Source organism: Vipera ursinii (assembly GCF_947247035.1).
Source record: "Vipera ursinii genome assembly, chromosome: 11".
NCBI classification, from domain to species: Eukaryota; Metazoa; Chordata; class Lepidosauria; order Squamata; family Viperidae; genus Vipera; species Vipera ursinii.
The window spans coordinates 16719286-16739765 of NC_139524.1; the positions used below are offsets into that span (position 1 = coordinate 16719286).

At 45.3% G+C, this 20480-nt stretch overlaps 1 protein-coding gene across 1 annotated transcript; it reads right to left on the bottom strand.

Moving 5' to 3' along the window:
* Positions 1-237: 237 nt before the first annotated feature.
* Positions 238-18472, bottom strand: HEXA (hexosaminidase subunit alpha). Its single transcript, XM_083371474.1, has 14 exons — positions 17861-18472; positions 15811-15903; positions 14752-14817; positions 14616-14662; positions 11626-11736; positions 10153-10254; positions 8649-8781; positions 7850-8030; positions 6460-6546; positions 5479-5551; positions 4332-4512; positions 3582-3672; positions 1429-1533; positions 238-403 (listed from the first exon to the last, which is right to left on the bottom strand). Exons 1-14 carry the CDS (start codon positions 18096-18098, stop codon positions 346-348), a joined length of 1566 nt encoding a protein of 521 aa, XP_083227600.1. The 5' UTR covers positions 18099-18472; the 3' UTR covers positions 238-345.
* Positions 18473-20480: the final 2008 nt, after the last annotated feature.

Genomic DNA, 20480 nt, shown 5'->3' on the forward strand with positions numbered 1-20480 from the left:
CATACATACACATGTATTTATGTATGTATGTATATATATATATATATATATATATATGTATATATATATATATGTATATATATATGTATATACATACATACACATGTATTTATGTATATATATATATATATATATATATATATATATATATATATATATATATATATACTGTACATATATACACACAAACATACATATTCTTCTTCTAAAAAAAGGTTTCAGATAATAGGGAAGTGATTTATTGAAATATTTGTTTTGTTTTGTTTTTTAAAAAAGATTCTCCCTGCACATATTAAGAGTACAGATATTTGGGGGGAGGGGGGGAAGAACGAGGTGATTGTAAAATCAAAGTGCATCGTATTCACAATATCCTGTAAAAAGGGGTTCAGCCTGGATACCTCGCCTGGGGAAAAAAAAGTATTGTTAGAAGATATTGTTGAGGGAAGAGTTTAGCAGCTTTTAAAAGCAGAGACAGAGTGACAGATTTATCCACCTGTTTTGCCAGAACGATAACCCAAGTGTATTGTTAAAGAAACTGAAGGGCCAAACTGCTGGAGAATAATTAGGTCATCCCTATTTCAGTTTATTTAAAATTACATGAAAAATAACTGGGAAAATTTACTTCCTCTCCCGATTCTGCCCATTAATTTGGGGAGTCTGACCTGTGGGGCGCTAGCTGAACCCAACTGCAGATCTTAGCTAGAAAAAGATGGTGTAACTCAGGTCTGAAAAACCCCTATAATTTTCAACCAACACTTTATATTTAAGCGGTTTCTAGATTGGGGAAGGATGACACCCGTTGCTAGATTAGCAAGTGTCTTTGGTACAGCAGCAAAATGGAACAGAGGACAATGATACATGGCATCAGCCAAGAAAGATGAATTTTTCAGAAGTACATGAACTCCCGGACTTTGATTTAGCAACCAAAGTTACAACGGAAGTTACAAAGTTACGACGGGGGAAAAAAGTGACTTAGGACCGTTTTTCACACGTACCACCGTTGCAGCATCCGCACGGTTGCGTGATCAAAATTCGGACACTTGGCAACTGACTCGTATTTATGACGGTTGCAGTGTCCCGGGTGTGTGTGTGTGTGTGTGTGTGTGTGTGTGTCACACGATTCCCCTTTTGCGACTTTCTAACAAGCAAAATCAATGGGGAAGCCAGATGCGCCTGAGAACCGTGTGACTCACTTCACAACGGGGTGGTTCACTTAACAGGCGTGGCAAGAAAGGTCACAAAATGGAGCAAAATCCACTTCCCAAATGTCTAGCTTCGCAAACAAAATTTGGGGCGCCGTTGTGGATGTAAGTTCAGGACTACCTGTGTCCAGTCATGGGCGATGAGATGCTGCAATAAATTACAACCATCGCAATGATTTATGTGGCCCAGTAGAGCTTGGAGACAGAGGAGGAAGAAGGGCGTTACCTGAGCAAGGTGCATCGGAAATGTGACAAGCGGGCATAAGCGTCTTGCTGGTTTCGAACTGTCTCGTTGCTCCACAAACGCTCAGCAACAGCCCCAGCTCTGGGCCTGGAGGAGATACAGAGGTTTTGCTCAATTTGGAGAGTTTGTAGGCTACTTTAACTGAACACAAAGCCTTCATAGACAGCTCACAAATTAATGGCTCACAAATTAATGTTGAAACTCTGGAAAGACTACAGAGAAGAGCAACGAAGATGATCAGGGGACCGGAGGCTAAAACATATAAGGAACGGCTGCTGGAATTGGGGATGTCTAGTACTTTAATGAAGAGAAGGACGAGGGGGGTGACAGGATAGCAGTCTTCCAGTATCTCAGGGGCTGCCCCAAAGAAGAGGGAGTCAAGCTATTCTCCAAAGCACCAGAAGGCAGGGCAAGAAGCAACGGATGGAAACCAATCAAGGAGAGAAGCAACCTAGAACTAAGGAGGAATTTCCTGACAATGAGAACAATTAACCAGTGGAACAACTTGCCTCCAGAAATGGTGAATGTTCCAACCCTGGAAGTTTTAAAGAAGAGACTGGCCAGCCCTTTGTCTGAAATGGTATAGGGTTTCCTGCCTGAGCAGGGGCCTGAACTAGAAGACCTCCAAGGTCCCTTCCAGATTCTATTCTATTCTATTCTATTCTATTCTATTCTATTCTATTCTATTCTATTCTATTCTATTCTATTCTATTCTATTCTATTCTATTCTATTCTATTCTATTCTATTCCATTCCATATTTTCTATTCTATTCTATTCTATTCTATTCTATTCTATTCTATTCTATTCTATTCTATTCTATTCTATTCTATTCTATTCTTCTGTTCTGTTCCATTCTACATATCTGTTCCCGTAACAAAGGTTAGAATTCAATTACAAGTAACGCTGTTTGTTTGCAACATCCAATTGTATTACCGCTAAATCAACAATCGGCATGCCGATGTCCAGGAAAAGCCAGAGGACGTCAATATGATGGTCCAAGGGTCATGGTGTGGTTGCACAAAGGAAGCAGACTAGGGCATAATGTGAATTATTTGCATGCAGACGTCAAGAGGGCCATAGTTGTCTACCCTTCCTGCAGACATCCTGGGACCAAAAGCTACTATAGGATAGTCGTCTTTGAGTTCCTGCGCCGAACCACTAAACATGTTTCCATCTCCAGCTGACACCTGTGAGCATCAGAAGAATGGAAGAGGAACGCACGAAGCTTGTGGGGGGAGGCAGACTAAAGTTTCTAAAGAAACATTTTTTATTTTTATTTTTTGCACAACTGGATTGGTTTGCAATCGGTCACGGGCTGTAAAAAAAAAAAATCTTGAGAAGCAGGAGGAAGAGGCCCAACTCACAGAAAAAGTCAGGTAAGGGAAATTGAGTCTGGTGCCGGAAATGTAACTTGAGAAAGCGTCTCAAGGAAACCTGCCCGGGTTCCTCTGAAGAGAAAAGGAAGGAGAGGGGAAGAAGTCTTTGGCTTTGCCAGATTCTGTCGCTGTGGCTCAGTAATGAAAGTCGTAGCAGAATTCGTCACTTTGGTTTCCTAGTCTAGTCTACCTCGAAGGGGACTGGCACTTTCCCAAGACAACGTGCAGCTTAGCAAGGCAAACACGAATGAATGAATCTTTATTGTCAAAGTACAACTATGTATACATTGAGATTAGCTGAGCCTCCCTTTGTGCTCCCACCCCCCCAACACACAGTGACAACAAACCCTCCATCTTACTACACCATGTGAGCCAACTACACCACACACCGGCCTCCCAAGTCAATTCTGCATAAAATTCACACAAGTTATTTCTCGTTCAAAAGCCTAACAGCCCACGGATAAAAGCTGTTTTTCAGCCTGTTGGTGCGGCTGGCTATATTCCTGCATCTCCTACCCGATGGTAGGAGAGTAAAGAGATACCGTCCAGGGTGTGAGTCATCCCTGAGAATCTTCCTCACTCTTCCAAGGCAGCGACCCCTGGCAATGTCATCCAGTGATGTCAGGGGACAACCCACGATGTCTTGTGCTGTGCTCACCACCCTCTGTAATACTTTCCTAACCGCGGCTGTCAGACCAGCATACCAGACCACAATACCATACGAGAGGACGCTCTCTATAGTAGACCCAGTCTCTTACCACAGTCTTGGGGTTAAATTTGTTGCATCCACATATTCGCCCCACATACAGGCTTCTCCACCAATAACCAGCTTTTTTTGTTCTGCGCTGCCTGTTGGAAGAGACAATAATATACTTACTTTATATCCTATCCAACTTGTATTAATTTTACAAATAGCTCAAGGTGGCAAACATAACCAACACACCTTCCTCTTCTTCCCCCCCCCCCCACCCAAAGAAACCTGTGAGATAGACTGAGCTGAGAGAGAGGGATTGGCACAAAGTCACCCCATTGGTTTTCATTCCTAAGGCAGAACTAGAACTCATCGTCTCCTGGTGATTGGCCCAAATTTACCTAGTTGGATTTCATACCTAAGGCACGACTAGAACTCACTGTCTCCTGGTGATTGGTCCAAAGTCACCCAGCTGGCTTTCACGCCTAAGGAGGGACTAGAACTCACAGTCTCCTAGTGACTGGCCCAAATTTACCCAGCTGGATTTCATGCCTAAGGCAGGGCTAGAACTCTCTGTCTCCTGGTGATTGGCCCAAAGTCACGCAGCTGGCTTTCACGCCTAATGAAGGACTACAACTCACCACCACCTGGTGAATGGCCCAAATTTACCTGGCTAGATATCATGCCTAAGGCAGGACTAGAACTCGGAGTCTTCTACTTTCTAGCCTGGCGCCTTAACCACTAGACCAAACTGGCTCCCTACGTGGATTATTCTTACTATTGTATGTTGATAGGGCCACACGGGGCAAAAACTCACCTTTGAAGGCTAGAGGCTCCACCCAATATGCCGCCAACCAATCCTGCCCGTAAGAGATGACGTTCAAGTACCAAGGGGAGGACAGCAGGGTCCGGAAACCAGCCTGAGTGACACGAGACATCTCCTCTTGAAAGGTGACGGGGTTTTGTTTCCACACATGTATGACTGTATCAGGGTTCACCTGGGCAAAACAGAGAATGGATCAGGGACCGAGGTCCAGGAAGAGGCATCTACAGGAGGTGCATGTGCATAGCAAAGGATATGTGGGCTCCAATATTGACATTCCTGGGAGGGGTACCGTAGGAGAAAAATAGGCTGAGCTGGAAGGTGGAGTTAAAAGAGCCATCAGCTTAGAATCCTTACATTGCCACAAACGACCTAACTCCAGCCTACCTGTGAATTCTGTTGACCCTTATCTAAGTGCCAATTTACTGCTGACCATTTGTTGACAGATTCTTGGGTGTTGGTTTGCATAAATCTTCTGTGTTGCAACTTAACGTGCAGTCCCGATTCTTTTGCACCTGGCAAAATATCAACTGACCACATACACCACGGGGGTGACTTACTGGCTTTCCCTCTCTCTGAGTTTAACCCATCTCAAGCGGTTGCTAGGCTGAGCAGAAAAGGAGGGAGATACCCACGAACAGACCCAGGTGGACGAGTAAGTCCTTGGCGTATGACCAGTCATTTCATGATGGTTTGGATTTAAGACAGCCCCGGAAAAGGTGCTTTGTGGTAAAGCGCTTCCAGGCATTGTAAAATGTTGCATGCTCACACACCCACACACCCACACACACCTCAGGTTCAATGACCCTATTTTGGACATGTAGCAACTGGTTCGCATTTATGATTGGCTGCAGCATCCCGAAACCACAATTTGAGACTTTTTTCAGCCAAACGTCCAATGCCTAATTTGACTTATAAATGCGTGATTCGCTTAACATCCCTCGTAAAAACAGTCAATTTGGTCTGGTGACGTGGTGCCTCAACATGACAGCAGTTTACACCCCAGTGGCAACTGTGGTCATCATTCGAGAACTATACATTTCCACTTTAACAGGCAGGAAGCAATTCGGGGTGGGAGAGAAGAGAAGCACCCTAAAGGCCTACTGCAGGGCATCTTGAGCGCTCCTAGCACAATCCTTACCTTCACACCATTATCAAACACTTCTTGCCACACCATGTAACCTTTCTTGTAAGAGGAGACTATATCCAGCAGCCTGGAGCAAAGAGAAGAACCAAGCGATGGAGAAAACGACTCATAAGCCCGTTGTTGTGATTCAGGGTCAGCCTGTGGGTTCGTCAGTTGGGTCGGATGACTCAGATGAGGGGGAGGAGGGGGGTGTTGAAGAACTTGCTGATGATGGCTTTGAGGCTCCGCAGAGCCCCCAGCCAGGCCCCTCCCACCTGGTGGAGACCCAGCTGTGTGAGCCTGACAGCGTGGATGAAGATGACCCACAGCTGGCCCTGTTCAAGGATGCCCGACGCAGGAGGCAGTCAATCAGGAGTAAACAGAGGAAGGCAATGGGGCTTCTCGGAAGGAGGGAGAGAGAAGCCACGCCCTGAACTCTTTATAAAGGACGTGTGGGGAGGGCTGGTTTGCTGAAAGCAACCGCTCAGATAGTGTTTCAAAGCTCCGGTATCTTGGTTCGTGTCTTGTTTGTTTTTGTAATAAATTTGGCAGACGTATTCCAGCCTCTTGCCGTCTGTAAAGGGGTTGCCTTTTCTGCAAGGCCGGTAGCAGGCTGGTACAGAACAACCGTGTTTCAATTTCCTTGCATCAAACCCTTCTTTTTTAAAAAAATAAAAAATCCCTGCCTTCATTTGGCAACTCTCGAGGAAGTCAGGAGTGTCTCCTGACATGGGATGGGAGTTCAACTTGAGGCCAAAAGACAAGAGAAACAAGAAAAAACAGGAAGCTGAACCGAGACAGCCTCCCAGCACAATTCTTACCCTGGTCTAGCTAGAAGCTGTGTCTGGAGAACTTAACAGGATCTGCACCTTGGCTTGGCTGAGAGGGATGGGTAAGTGGGGCACAACCTTTGGGGGAGGGCCTGTGGGAGGGAGAGTGGCCCTATTTCCTTGCCCTAAGCAAATACTTAGCAATGGAGAGGAAGGATCATTTTACCTTTGAATGTAGAAGGATTCTAATTTGGCATAGTCTTGGCCAAATTGCATTTTCTGCATGAACGCTTGGATGTCTGGGTTGGACTTCCTGTGTGAAAACAGAAGAGCTGGATCAAAGTTGGATCCTCAAGTTTTCCAAAGTCTGCTGCTTCAAGGGACTCTTTGGTAGGCCATCCCGAATAAAAATAGAAGCATCCTCACGCTTAATAAAGACACCAGCTGTCCCAGAGGGGCAGTGGCTAACCTTGTCCCCTTTCAAGACTTTTGGACTTCAGCTCCCAGAGGGTGCAGGGATGGCTGGGGAATTCTGGGAGCTGAAGTCCAGAAGTTTTAAAAGTAGCCAAGGTTGGACACCCTTGAGCTACATGAAAGCAGGATCGATCGCGCTAATATTTGGTCTGCTCGTGACTCCAACCCTCAGGATACAATTTAACATAGTTTTTGAACTCAGCCCCTGTGATTTGTGACACAGAATGCTGTGTGACTACCGCCGATGGTGGCTTACTCAATGAACCAAGGTTACTTAGGCCAGCCAAAGATAGAACCAAGGTTACTTAAGTAAATCAACGCTAAGACAAATGAGGCCTTGGTCCAAAATGAACCTAAAGGTAAAGGTAAAGGTTCCCCCGCACATGCGTGCTAGTCGTTTCCAACTCTAGGGGCCGGTGCTCATCTCTGTTTCAAAGCCGAAGAGCCAGCGCTTGTCCGAGGACGTCTCTGTGGTCATGTGGCCGGCATGACTAGACGCCAAAGGCGCACGGAACCCTGTTACCTTCCCACCGTAGTGGTCCCTATTTTTCTACTTGCATTTTTTACATGCTTTCGAACTGCTAGGTCGGCAGAAGCTGGGATGAGTAACAGGTGCTCACTCTGCTACGCGGCACTCAGGATTCGACCCGCCAAACTGCCGACCTTCTGATCGACAAGCTCAGCGTCCTAACCCACTGAGCCACCACGTCCCTTTTTAAAATGAACCTAGCAGGTCTCTAATACCCATTCACATCACCACTCCTATGGTCTCTTAACTGAGCTGTGTTCATCCTGACTCCAATGATTCAACGGAGTGAAATTTGCCACCAGGCGGTTAGGGCTACAGATGAATATACCTAAGTAAGTTGTTGACACACGAAGCTTCCTCTGAAGCATGGACACCTAGATCCTTGCATGGAGCATGTTCTTATTTTTACATCAGGATCTATCTTAGTGCCACAATAGGTGTGAACAGGGGAGGTTTTTAATGTATGGTTTATGACCATCAATCTTTGCTGATTCCCTCCCAAGAGGTCATCCACCATCTCATCGCCATTACACTCTTCCCTTCACCCCGCCATATATTCGCCTTCTCTCCATCCTTCCCCTTCCAGATTCCCCAAGAGAAAAAACAAACCCACCAGCAGGTAAAATCCACCTCATCTCCTCCCAGGTGAAGGTAGAAATCTGGGAAGATGGCACTAACTTCAGCAAAAAACGAAGCCATGAATTGGTAGGTGGAGTTAAGAATGGGGTTGACCGGCCCGTAGGTCCCGATGGGTTTTGTGGATGTGTAACATGGAGTCAACAAGCCTGGGACACCTGGGAGAAGGAAGGAAAGGAGGAAGGAATGAAGGAAGGAAGGAAGGAAGGAAGGAAGGAAGGAAGGAAGGAAGGAAGGAAGGAAGGAAGGAAGGAAGGAAGGAAGGAAAAGGGAATATCAAACAAAACATCCACAAAACTACTAAGTGCAATTAGATATTATAGAAAAGAGACGTGTTAGTCTATGGCGGTGTTTCTCAATCTTGTGAACTTTCAGGTATGTGGACTTCAACTCCCAGAATTCCCCATTACTGCCACACTGACTGGGGAATTCTGGGAGTTAAAAGTCCATGCATCTTAAAATGGCCAAGGTTCAGGAACACTGCTTTAGCCTAACAACTTCTCAGGGTATTTTCAACCCAGCTCATCTTGAAGGTTGGAAATGGCTAATCCAGATGGCAATATTTAAATAATACCCAGCTTTGCCCTCTCCCTCTTTTTTTCAACCAAAAATGCAGGCAATAATCTTGTTTTATAGGCCTTGAGTATTCCCTCCTGGTGAGCAATTTCAACACCGCTTTTCAAGTTATACACGTGTCTGTTCAGATTCTAACTTAGCACCGATGCATGTTCAAAGAAATCCGAGATCGTGTTTTCTCATCGCAAGAGAGTTCTTACCTGGTCCCCAAGAGAGTGTGTGTCCAGGAGTGTCAAATTCTGGAATGACTCGAATCCCACGCAACCGGGCATATTCAATCACCATCTTCACATCTCTAGCAGTGTATACGTGAGTGGCTGAGTTATAGGATCCCTAAATATAAATATAAATATATAAATAAAGGTAAAGGTTCCCCCGCACATGCGTGCTAGTCGTTTCCGACTCTAGGGGCCGGTGCTCATCTCCGTTTCAAAGCCAAAGAGCCAGCGCTTGTCCAAGGACGTCTCCGTGGTCATGTGGTGGCATGACTAGACGCCAAAGGCGCACGGAACGCTGTTACCTTCCCACCGTAGCGGTCCCTATTTTTCTACTTGCATTTTTACGTGCTTTCGAACTGCTGGGTTGGCAGAAGCTGGGACGAGTAACAGGCGCTCACTCTGTTACGCGGCACTCGGGATTCAACCCGCCAAACTGTCGACTTTCTGATCGACAAACTCAGCGTCCTAACCCACTGAGCCACCACGTCCAAATATGTGTGTCTGTGTGTGTGTGTGTGTGTGTGTGTGTATGTATGTATATGTATATGTATGTATATATGTATATACATACATACACACACACACACACACACACACACATATATATATCTCAAAGGTTCAATTGAATGGTAGGTCAAGGTGGAGTGAAGGAGCTACTGCCTTCAAATCTTATTTCGAGGGAAGAACTGTGGCTCTCAAAGAATGTCTAGTCTGATGAAGAGAAGGACGAGGGGTGACATGGGGCTGCCCCAAAGAAGAGGGAGTCAAGCTCTTCACCAAAGCACCAGAAGGCCAGACAAGAAGCAACGGATGGAAACTAGTCAAGGAGAGAAGCAACCTAGAACTAAGGAGAAACTTCCTGACAGTTAGAACAATTAACCAGTGGAACAACCTGCCTCCAGAAGCGGTGAATGCTCCAACAGTGGAAGTTTTTAAGAAGAGACTGGACAGCCACTTGCCTGAAATGGTATCCCTATACCTGAGCAGGGGGTTGGACTAGATGACCTCCAAGGTCCCTTCCAACTTTATTATTATCATTCAAGAGCTGCTGCTGGCTGAGATCTCACTCTGATCAAAGATTATAAATCTTGCTGGCCCTCAAATCAACCCAGGCTCTTTCAGCTAGCATGCGACAGAGGGTGAGAAATTCGTAAGTCTATGCCACCTGCTTCCCTTGATCTAGAAATCTTTTTTAGAAAATAAGGTCAAACACTGCTTGCATGCCGCATCAGCGTTATCTCACACGCCTAGAAAGCAGCATGGAGACTTGAAAACCGAAATCCAGAGGGCCTGAGAAAACCCTCTTCAGCTTCCATTGGGAGAAGAACGCTGCAGAGTGAAGACATCCCCCATTTCAGCCAAGATGCTCTTTTTCACCCACTGCTGTCACGTCAAAGAGAGGGACGGGGGCTTCAAAGCTCCGCGGAAATTCCCTCCTCACAGCTGGCTAAATGGCAGAGACTCAGTGAGAGATGGGACTGCTCACCTTCAGGCTGAGATCTGGGAACACCATGCTTTCAAATGGGAACGACGGGTCGTCCACAATGTGCCAGTGGAACACGTTAAATTTGCTGTATGCCATGACATCCTGAGGAAACGAAAAAAGGTTAGGAAAACTTGCTGCTCGGTGGGACATTTGTTAGCAACCGTTGTGAGATGGACCAAGGATTCATCTGTGGCTCAGAAAACCCACAGGGACCATTCAGGACTTCTGAATGTCTTAACCCAGGGGTAGGCAACCTTGGCTCTTTTATGACTCGTGGACTTCAACTCCCAGAATTCCTGAGCCAGCACAGCTGGCTGAAGTCCACGAGTCATAAAGGAGCCAAGGTTGCCTACGCCTGTCTTAACCGGTAAGGATCTTTTGAATATTGTGGGGAAAACAAATTTGAATAAGCATGTCAACAGGACTTATGATGAGGCAATCAAGATGACCAATGAAAAAAAGAAGCTTTATATTGATGTGGTTATTACTTGCAGAAACATGATAAAAATGTTTATATTTAATTGTCATTTATTTAAATAAGAATTTTATTAATTTAAGGTTGGCAAAAAGAGAATATTATTGGAAGAAGAGGAAATCAAGTAAAGCTCTCATATGGACTATAGAATTATAGAAACTGTTATTGTTTTTTAAACATTAACCCAGACAACATGATGTTTGCTAAATATTAAGGTCTATGTTAAAAATCAATAAAACATTTTTTTAAAAAAAAGAGAAATTCTGAATGCGGTTACTCCTAAGAAGCCTTCTTCACCCATTAAACCTTTGCCCTGAATTATTGCTCTGCACAGCTGTTTTCTTAGACTGTAGAGCCGTGTTTCTCAACCTCAGCAACTTCAAGGTGGGTCGAGTTCAACTTCCAGGATTCCCCATTCTCCACGGCTGAATGGAGTCCAACGCTAAACAACTGCACCACACTGGCTGTCCTACCAAACCTCCCATTTCAAGTGCAGACAAGAGGACACTTCCTCGTAATGCCAACATGGTGCCACCTAAGCCTAAGAGGGAAACTTCGTAAGACACCCCCCCCCAAGGTTCATGGAGGCAATATGCTGGTGGTGATAAAAAAATGAATTAAGTCAGCCAATATAACAGCCTGCTCAATGGGGAACCATCTCAGTGGGGAACCATGCCAAGAGCTGCTGCAGTGTGGCCAAGATTTGAATTTGAATTTATTAAATTTATATGCTGCCCTACTCCCTAAGGACTCAGGGCAGCTCACAACAATAAAAAGTTAAAAACATAAAATACAAAATTTAAAAAATGAAGTAAATACACAACAATAGACCCAGTAAAACCAAATTTAAAACTACAGTCAGTCCAGGCCCGATTGTTGGAATATCCATGTCTTCAGGTCACAGCGGAAGGACCAAAGGTCAGGGGCCATCCTCAGCTCTGGGGGCAAATGATGTAAGATCTCTTAGGATCTTCTCGATTGCTTCCAGATTCACCTACCAGGGTCTCCAAGATGACTCTCAGAGGCAGATAATGGCGAGATGTGTCAAGGAGCAGACCTCGGTGAGGGAAGCGAGGGAAATCAACCACATCTGTCTTGTTGAGGTAGAACTATATAAAGGAGAAGATAGCACAGTTAACCCAATGCCCAGCATAGATGTCTCCCAGGGAACTTGCCTTCTCCAATGGGAGTGAAAAATCAGGCCATCCGTTTGGAGGACTAAACAAGCTCCTCAAGAATTCAGGTCTAGGATTTACGAGGGACTTAGATGCCACACAATTTTCCCTGTCCCCCAGGTTAAGCTGGAAAGTCCTTTGGAGAACAAAGTAACAGCTAACAAAGTGAGTTCTAAGTGACAGCTTGAATTAGATTAAGCTTCGAATAGGTTAGGATAGGTTAGGATAGGATAGGATAGGATAGGATAGGATAGGATAGGATAGGATAGGATAGGATAGGAGTCTTTATTGGCCAAGTATGATTGGACACACAAGGAATTTGTCTCCAGTGCATAAGTTCACAGTGTACATAATAAACAAGTAACAGGTCATAGGTCATTAATCATGGTTGCAACCGTAAAGTGATAAATCATAAGATACCAATAGGAGAAGATAGTAGAAAAGATGAGAGATGAGAAGATGAGAGGGATAATTGCAATGCCTACTACATGAGTAAATATCCTTAGACCTAAGACAGTGCTGTGGGAACTAGCTGTTTAGCACCTAGTATGTTTAGTTTAATCCTGAGGGGAGAAGTTGAAACAGCTTATGTCCAGGATGTGAGCGGTCGGTAGATATTTTCTCAGCTAGCTGGTTGCTATTTTTTCCCCATTTCCAAGAAATGGAATAGATCAGGGGAGTCAATTTCACTGAGGGCCGCATCAACATTATGGTTGCCTTCAAAGGGCCAGGTGGGTATGGCTGGGTGGTCACGGCTGGGTTGCTGTGACTAGGTAGGCACGGCTGGGTGCGCGCACATGCACACACACACACACACACTCCACATTCCAAGTTTGGGGACTTTTAACCAGACAGGAAGCAGAGGTCCTTCTCCCCACGCCCGGGCATGATTGGCAGCTTGCCATTTCAGACGTGGATAAAAGTCTCCAAGCTTGGAATGGTGTGTGCATGCACGCAGCACGCCAAAGATCTTGGTTGAATTAGAAAGATTTCTGGAGAGGAGGAGGAGAAGGAGTGGTGGGGAGCTGCACGAGGACAAGGTGCCCCAGCAAGCCAGCATCTTTCTCAAAAGGATTCCCTGCCTCCTCTTCTTGTTCTCCAGAGATTTGTCAAGGCAGAAGTTTGACTTCGTGCTCCTACGCACAATAGCATTGCCCTCTGCCTCTCCTACTTTGCCAGGAGGGGGAACCGGACAGGGAAACACCAATGCTCGGATGTCTGAACTTGGGAGAACGTCTCCTTTGACGTGCTGCACACACGCACGCACGCACCATTCCAACTGCAAGGACTTTGATCCACACCTGAGCTGGCAAGCTGCCAATCATGCTTGGGCGTGGGGAGAAGGACCTCTGCTTCCTCTGTGGTTAAAAGTTCCCAAACTTGGAATGTGGGCTTTGTGTGTGTGTGTGTGTGTGTGTGTGTGTGTGTATGCGCGCATGTATGGGCTTGAGTGACAGCAGTTTGAGGAAGCGAGGTCTCCACATCAAGTTAGCTGGGGCAACTTCTTCTGGGCCGACCCAGCCGTCTCAAGTCAGTAGAACTAGGACAGTTGCAACTACCCAGCCAGGCTTACCCAGCCATGCCCACCTGGCTGCTGTGAGTCATCACAGATCCATGCAGCGGTTACCGCTACCACAGCTCCATGCGCTGTAGAGGCTCCCGCTGCCCCTCCTCTTCTAGCACGGCTGCCATTGACAAGACACCAGAAGAAGCGAGGAGGTAATTACTCAATCAACTCCTCCTACTAGTCTGCTTGCGGACCAGATCTAAACACGTCACAGGCTGCGTATCTGGCCCGCGGGCCTTGAGTTCGACAGGTCTGTGCGAGACGAACTGTACTCCCAAACTGATGCAACAATTCCCACAGAACTGTACTCTTCCACCAAAGTAAGCCAATTTACTCCAATTATAGAGTCTTTTTAACAAAAAGATTCTGTGTGGAAAGATGATCTAACTGCCTAATTAAAGATTACAAGGAAGCCCTATTTTGTGCCCTTAAAACATTAACAACTGGATAAGCCAGGGTGAAGCCATGCCTGCTTTTCTCCGTTAATATATGCATCTTATTATGCAACATCTTATTGTGCCTTATATTGTTCCCTCAACAAACAGGGAACAACTTACTTAGAACAGCTGCAGATCAAACTGTTGTAATAGTTAAAAGGATTGAGCAGACTGAGTTATATTGCAAGAGCCTTGGTGGAGCAGTGGGCTAATGCCTCCTTAAGTAACACCAGCTGCCTGCAATTAGTGCAGGTTCGAGTCCCACCAGGCTCAAGGTCGACTCAGCCTTCCATCCTTCCGAGGTAGGTAAAATGAGGACCCAGATTGTTGGGGGCAATTAAGCTGACTTTGTAATAATGCCGCTTGGGGTGTGTGTGAAAGCCCTAACAAGCAGGCATATACATAGAATGAAGGCTACTGCTAAGCTTGTAAGCCGCCCTGAGTCTTCGGAGAAGGGCGGGATATAAATGTAATAATAATAAAAAAAGATTGAGTTATATGTTGGATACACATCATTTCAGGGAGGCAAAAGGTCTTCTCCTATAGCAACCTCGGCTCTTTTATGACTCATGGACTTCAACTCCTAGGATTCCTGAGCCAGCTGGCTCAGGAATTCTGGGAGTTGAAGTCCATGACAGGATAGCACTAATCCATGACTTTAATTAAATATGGTGTATTAAGTAGGCCCCACACTGCTCCACTGGCAAACCACAATAGGTGCTGTCGCTCCACACAGACAGTCACACCCAAGCAAAGCAATTAACCACAGAACAGGAATTGTAAACCCCACCCTAATGTCCCCTACTCACTGTGCCATCTTCGTCCCTCCAGGCAAGCTGGCTGAAGGTCTCCAATCCTATGCAACAAGGCAGAACCACATCAGTTGGGCCAAGTCAAGAATACTGAACTACGAAGACAGCGATGGAAAAGTGGCTCCCGCCTTACCTCTGAGGGCACCCCAGACGTTGGTGGCTGTGAGAAGCATCAGATCCACCGAAACGCTGAGCTTATCTGAGTTTATTTGGGGAACAACAACAAAAAAAAGCAGTAGTTAACAATTTTAAAGCTTAGAAGTTGGCTTTCCACAAAGCAAATGGCTGACATCATCTTTTTATTAGGAGTGAGAATGTGTCAGTTCAGGGATTCTTTTGGGAACTGCTTTTGGGAACACAAGACTAAAATTGGGAACCTCCCCTAAGATCTGGACAGCCATCTGTGGTAGTTTAGAAGAGGTTGAGTTTTGGTCCCCACATCATAAAAAAGATGTTGAGACTTCGGAAAAAGTGCAGAGAAGAGGAACTAAGATGATTAAAGGCCACGAGACTCATATGATGAACAGTTGCAGGAACTGGTTATGGCTAGTCTAGAGAAAAGAAGGACTAGGGGTAACATGATAGCAGTATTCCAGTATTTGAGGGGGCTGCCACAAAGAAGAGGGGGTCAATGCCGCTTGGGGGGGGGCAAAAGCCCTAATAAGCAGGCATATACATAGAATGAAGGCTACTGCTAAGCTTGTAAGCCGCCCTGAGTCTTCAGAGAAGGGCGGGATATAAATGGAATTAAAATAAAAAAATTAAAAAAATACTGGAGGGTAAGAATTAAGGATGGGGCTGCGCCCAACTGGGGACAACCCATGAGTTTTCTCTTTTTTCTCTCTCCAGATTTAATAATAATTCTATAACATTAGAAAACATATTTTAAAATGTTTTATTCTGCATTAAACTTGTGTGCTGCCCCTCTCCCAAAAATTCTGGGCGGTTCAAGGAAATGAACCCAGGAAACCACAATAAGATCAGTAAAACATGATGGCAAATGGGTTGAAGTGAGTATTAAAGATGTCTTCTCCAACCAACCCCACGTTGCCCACCCTTAGGTAAGAATATTCCTGGCTTTGAAAATAAAAGGGTAGATGACAGCCAGGAGGGGTTGAGGCTTGTCTTAAGGGCGCCCTGCTGACCATAAGCTCAATGTTGGCAACCCAACCATCAGATGCCGTTCTCTTACAGTCCTCTGGAGATTCAAGGGTGGGATAGTCACTGCATCCTGCTTGGCTCACGGAGACAAGAAGATTAGGACACAGATCCTCCATGTTGCTCCCTACAATACAAAATGGGAAATTAAGCATGGGAATCTCTCTGAATACAAGTTGCACTAAGCTTCTTTCCTCCCCCCCAAATAAATAAATAAATAAATGAGGTTTTTTTTAACAAAACAATCCTGAAGCTCTTAAAGAAAAAGAAAATTTAAAAACATTAAAAATCTTTTTTTTAAAAAAAAACACCACCAGTTTTAAACCGTCTACCTTGAAGGCTTGACATTGGTGTAAAGGGGGCTGAGGCTGGTAAGAGAAGAGGGGGCTGCTTTGTAAAGATATCACAACCACGTTGTCTGTCAAGAGGATGGAAGGAAGAAGCAAGAATATAATAAAACCAGGGTTCTTCAAACTTGACCCTTTTATGACTTGTGGACTTCAACTCCCAGAATTCCTCAGCCAGCATGCTTGACTGAGGAGTTCTGGGAGTTGAAGTCCACAAGTCATAAAAGGGCCAGGTTTGAAGACCCCTAATATAAACCTAGAGAACTGACCTACAAGCATCTCTGCTTTTGCATTGCACTGGGCAATCACTGTTGTGTGTGTGAAGGGTTCCGTTCTTATATGCAGTCAAGTCTCTACTTTAGCCCAGCACGATAAGTGGGGTCTACAGGTGGTTCTCAACTTACAACTGGTTATTGAACAGACCATTCAAAGTTACAACAGACCCACAAAAGCTACTAACAACTTCTTTCTGAATTTACACAACCTTGTGCGTAACACGATTGCATTTTGCGCTTGGCAACCGGCTCACCTTTGCGGCTGTTTTGCAGCATCCTGCAGTTGTATGACTACAACTTGCAACATTTTTTTTAAGCTGGCTTTAAGCATTTGCTTAAATGTTGAAAAATTATATTCAGTTCCACGATGCCTTGATTTGTGACAGCAATGACTTACAAGTATAATCCTGGGCTCAATTACTGTCCACAGCCAAAGACAACCTGTCTCAGGAAGCAAAATTTGAACATAGGTGCAAAATCTGACAGCAGACTCAGATAGATTCCATCTTTTAGGAGAGAATGCCATATGTGCTAGAAAAATGAAGTTATGAGGAACTATGTCCAGCTATGTACAGCTCACTTTTATTATTTCCTCCTTCTGCCATTAGGAAATTCTTTGTTTATGGAACCAGCTAAAGTCAGAAATATTTTGGGTGAGTGGATGTCGAGTGCAAAAATCCAGGATAATTATTATTGCTAGCAAAAAGATCCTGAAAGCTGCCGTCTCCTGACCATCCAGACTATTTCCAGTATTTGGTCTCTGTAGACCAGCATTTTTCAGCCTTGGCTACATTAAGAAGCGTGGACTTCAACTCCCATCATTCCCCAAGCCAATAAGAAGACCATGTAACTTAAACCAGGGGTCTTCAAACTTGGCCTTTTTATGACTTGTGGACTCCAACTCCCAGAAATCCTTAGCCAGCATGATATAGTACACAACCTGTTCATTTTTTTGTTGGGTGTGGGTTTTCGCCACTGTGACTTCAGAGAGGTTTATTTCCAAGTCAGCAGAAACCAGAATTTGCCCTTAATCTTATCTGAAGCATTCAGCTTTCTGGCTTGTTTTAGAAGTACGTACGCCAGGCTGCCCTGCCATCCTCGATTAAATGAGTTTGGGCTGAACAGCTTACACGTGAACTTTTGTCCAGCTTCAGGAACTTTCAGAAGGGAAAGATTTGCGGGGGGGTCGCATAAAGGTATAATCCGAAGTCCACTGTTGTCCGATCCTCCAACAAGACCTCAACCCCTCATTCAGCTGCAGGGGAAACCCCAAGCCAAGCCCTCCGAGCGAAAACCCCAGCGAAGCTCCGCAGCGGGGTTAGGTCGTGTGAACGCGGCCTCGTATTAGAAAGCGTGGAAAGAGAGGGGGGGTCAAATGCGCTCCCCCTCCCCGATCCGCTGCTTCCCCCTCCCTCCCTCCCTGATCCGCTGCTCTCTCTCTCCCCCCCCCCCCCCGCCGGACCTGTTCTCTCCTTGTACCCAGGAGGGAAAAGCAGTTGCCAGTAACGTCGGAACGCCCCGTCCAGCACTTCGCAGCCGGGCTCCGCAGCCGAGTGGTTGGCGTGGGCGAATCGGAACTGGCGGGAGCTGAGCCGGCAGCGGCTCTGGGGGTCCTGGCGCAGCGCCTGCGGCTCCGGCCACACGGCAGCGCCCAAGCCGGCGGCCAGGAGCAGGAGCAGCGCGCCCACCGCGACCGCCATCTGTGCAGGATCCGCGGCTGCTTGGCGTGGAGACGCGAAGGGCAGGAGGGAAGCCGCGGAGAGCAAGTGACGCGGCCGGATCACATGAGAGGCGGACCGTTCTGCGCCCCCCCCCCCCGCTTCGGGCGACGCCCCATGGGGAGATTCTGCGTGGAGAGGGCGGTGGGTGCCGCCCGGTGAAGGGTCTCTCTCTGTCTGGCTCCCTGCGTCTTTCTTTCTTTCTTTCTTTCTTTCTTTCTTTCTTTCTTTCTTTCTTTCTTTCTTTCTTTCGTTCTTTCGTTCTTTCTTTCTTTTGTTCTTCTTTCTTTCTTTCTTTCTTTCCTTTCTCTTTCTTTCTTTCCTTTTTCTTGCTTTCTTTCCTTTTCTTTCTTTCTTTCTTTCTTTCTTTCTTTCTTTCTTTCTTTCTTTCTTTCTTTCTTTCTTTCTTTCTTTCTTTTCTATCTTCCCTTCCTTCCTTTCCCCTTTTTCTTTCTGTCTTCCCCTCCCTCCCTCCCTTCCTTCCCCTTCTCTATTTTTCCTTCCTTCTCCCCTCTCTATCTTCTCCTCCCTGCCTCTCCTCCCTCCCTCCCTCCCTTCTTCTTTTTCTATTCTCCATTTTCTTTCCTTCCTCCCTCCCTATCCTATCCTATCCTACCCTAACCCTATCCTCCCTCTCTCACTTCTTCAATGAAGAGAAGCAGGGGGGGGAACATGATAGCAGTCATCCAATATCTCAGGGGCTGCCCCAAAGAAGAGGGAGTCAAGCTCTTCTCCAAAGCGCCTGAAGGCAGGACAAGAAGGAAACTAACCAAGGAGAGAAGCAACCTAGAACTAAGGAGAAATTTCCTGACAGTGAGAACAATTAATCAGTGGAACAACCTGCCTTCAGAGGTGGTGAATGCTCCAACACTGGAGGTTTTTAAGAAGAGACTGGACAGCCATTTGTCTGAAATGGTATAGGGTTTCCTGCTTGAGCAGGGGTTGGACTTGATGACCTCCAAGGTCCCTTCCAACATCATCATCATCATTATTATTATATTAATCAAGTTCCCTTCGTCCAGTGCGCTCCCACAGGGAGGGTCTGCTCAGGGTGCCGGTGGTAAAAGATTGCCTGCGTATAACACCCAGGGGGAGGGCCTTCTCAGTGGGTGCACCTGCCCTCTGGAACCAGCTGCCCGTGGAGCTCAGGACTGCCCCCCCCCGACCTCTGTTCATTCCACCGGGACCTGAAGACCTGGCTCTTCGAGCTCTCTGGCCCAGGCTGAGAATTTTAATTTTAATTTTAATTTTAATTGGGGTTTTTACTTTTTTTCAGGGATTGATGTAATTTTTTAAATTGTTTTTAACTTTTGTATTTCTTGTTTTAAATACCCTGTAAACCGCCCTGAGTCCTTCGGGAAAGGGCAGTATATAAATCTAATTAAATAAATAAATAAATAAATAAATAAATTTTATATGCTGCCCATCTCACTCTACAAAGCAAAGCTTTAACAGGCCACTGGCCTTGCGGATAGAAATCTAGCTCCATCCTGCCAGCAAAAAAGCCAGCATGGCAGCGCAAAATGAGGAAGGACCTTGGAGCTTGTGAGGCACATCCCTATGGCTTTCTTAGCAGCAACATGGAAGCGGGTGGTTAGAGCTTTTTTCAAGTTGCTTTTTCAATTCCCCACTCTAGTTCATAACTGTTATTTACAGCTCTTATTTTAAGAGTAGGACCACTTAGTAAAGAAAGTGAATCTGAGGGTCGTTTTCCTTTTTTTGGTGTACTGTATGTTTGCAGACTTTGGCCATTACTGTCCTGCCATTGTTGAATTCCTTCATAGACTTGGCATTGGACTCGATGGCCTTACCTAGTGATACGGTGAATAACATATAACATAACAACGTATTGTAACATCCTTCTGTGATACGGTGAATAACGTTAAGATGTAGTGAAAAAGGAGAAATATATATTAGAACCCAAGATAATTTGATTTTTCAGGACAGAAAATTCAGCACAAAAATACTGACTTTCAGAGTTAAGGTACAGAATTTATAAATATAAGGCCTGATTTATACATCGGTCTAAGATAATGGACATTTATGTTATACCTTATTGGTTTTAACATTTGTTACTTTTACAAGATTCAATAAATATTGTATGGATGTGTCAATTTTAATTGTTTGTACAGTAAATATTGATAAGTAGAAACCATGCAAACAAAAGCTTTGTGGGGTCCTTTTTAAGTGGGATGAGGGTCTTCTGAGTGAAAGTTTCCACTGGCCGAGGCTTAGTGAGAAACCAGCCATCACGATTTTGTAAATGAACGTTTATCTCTGACATTCTTTACTTAGTTCTTGGGAATTTACGGGTCATTAGGAAATAAAAAGGTGATCAGCATGGGGAAAAAAATCTCAATCTTT

Excerpts from the sequence above, each read along its gene's own strand:
- HEXA (XM_083371474.1), bottom strand. The coding sequence starts at position 18,098 with ATGGCGGTCGCGGTGGGCGCGCTGCTCCTGCTCCTGGCCGCCGGCTTG. Across the intron at positions 8,782-10,152 it reads TCCCAGATCTCAGCCTGAAG|GGATCCTATAACTCAGCCAC; the intron begins GTGAGCAGTCCC and ends ATTTATATTTAG. Across the intron at positions 5,552-6,459 it reads GAATCCTTCTACATTCAAAG|GCTGCTGGATATAGTCTCCT; the intron begins GTAAAATGATCC and ends TCTTTGCTCCAG.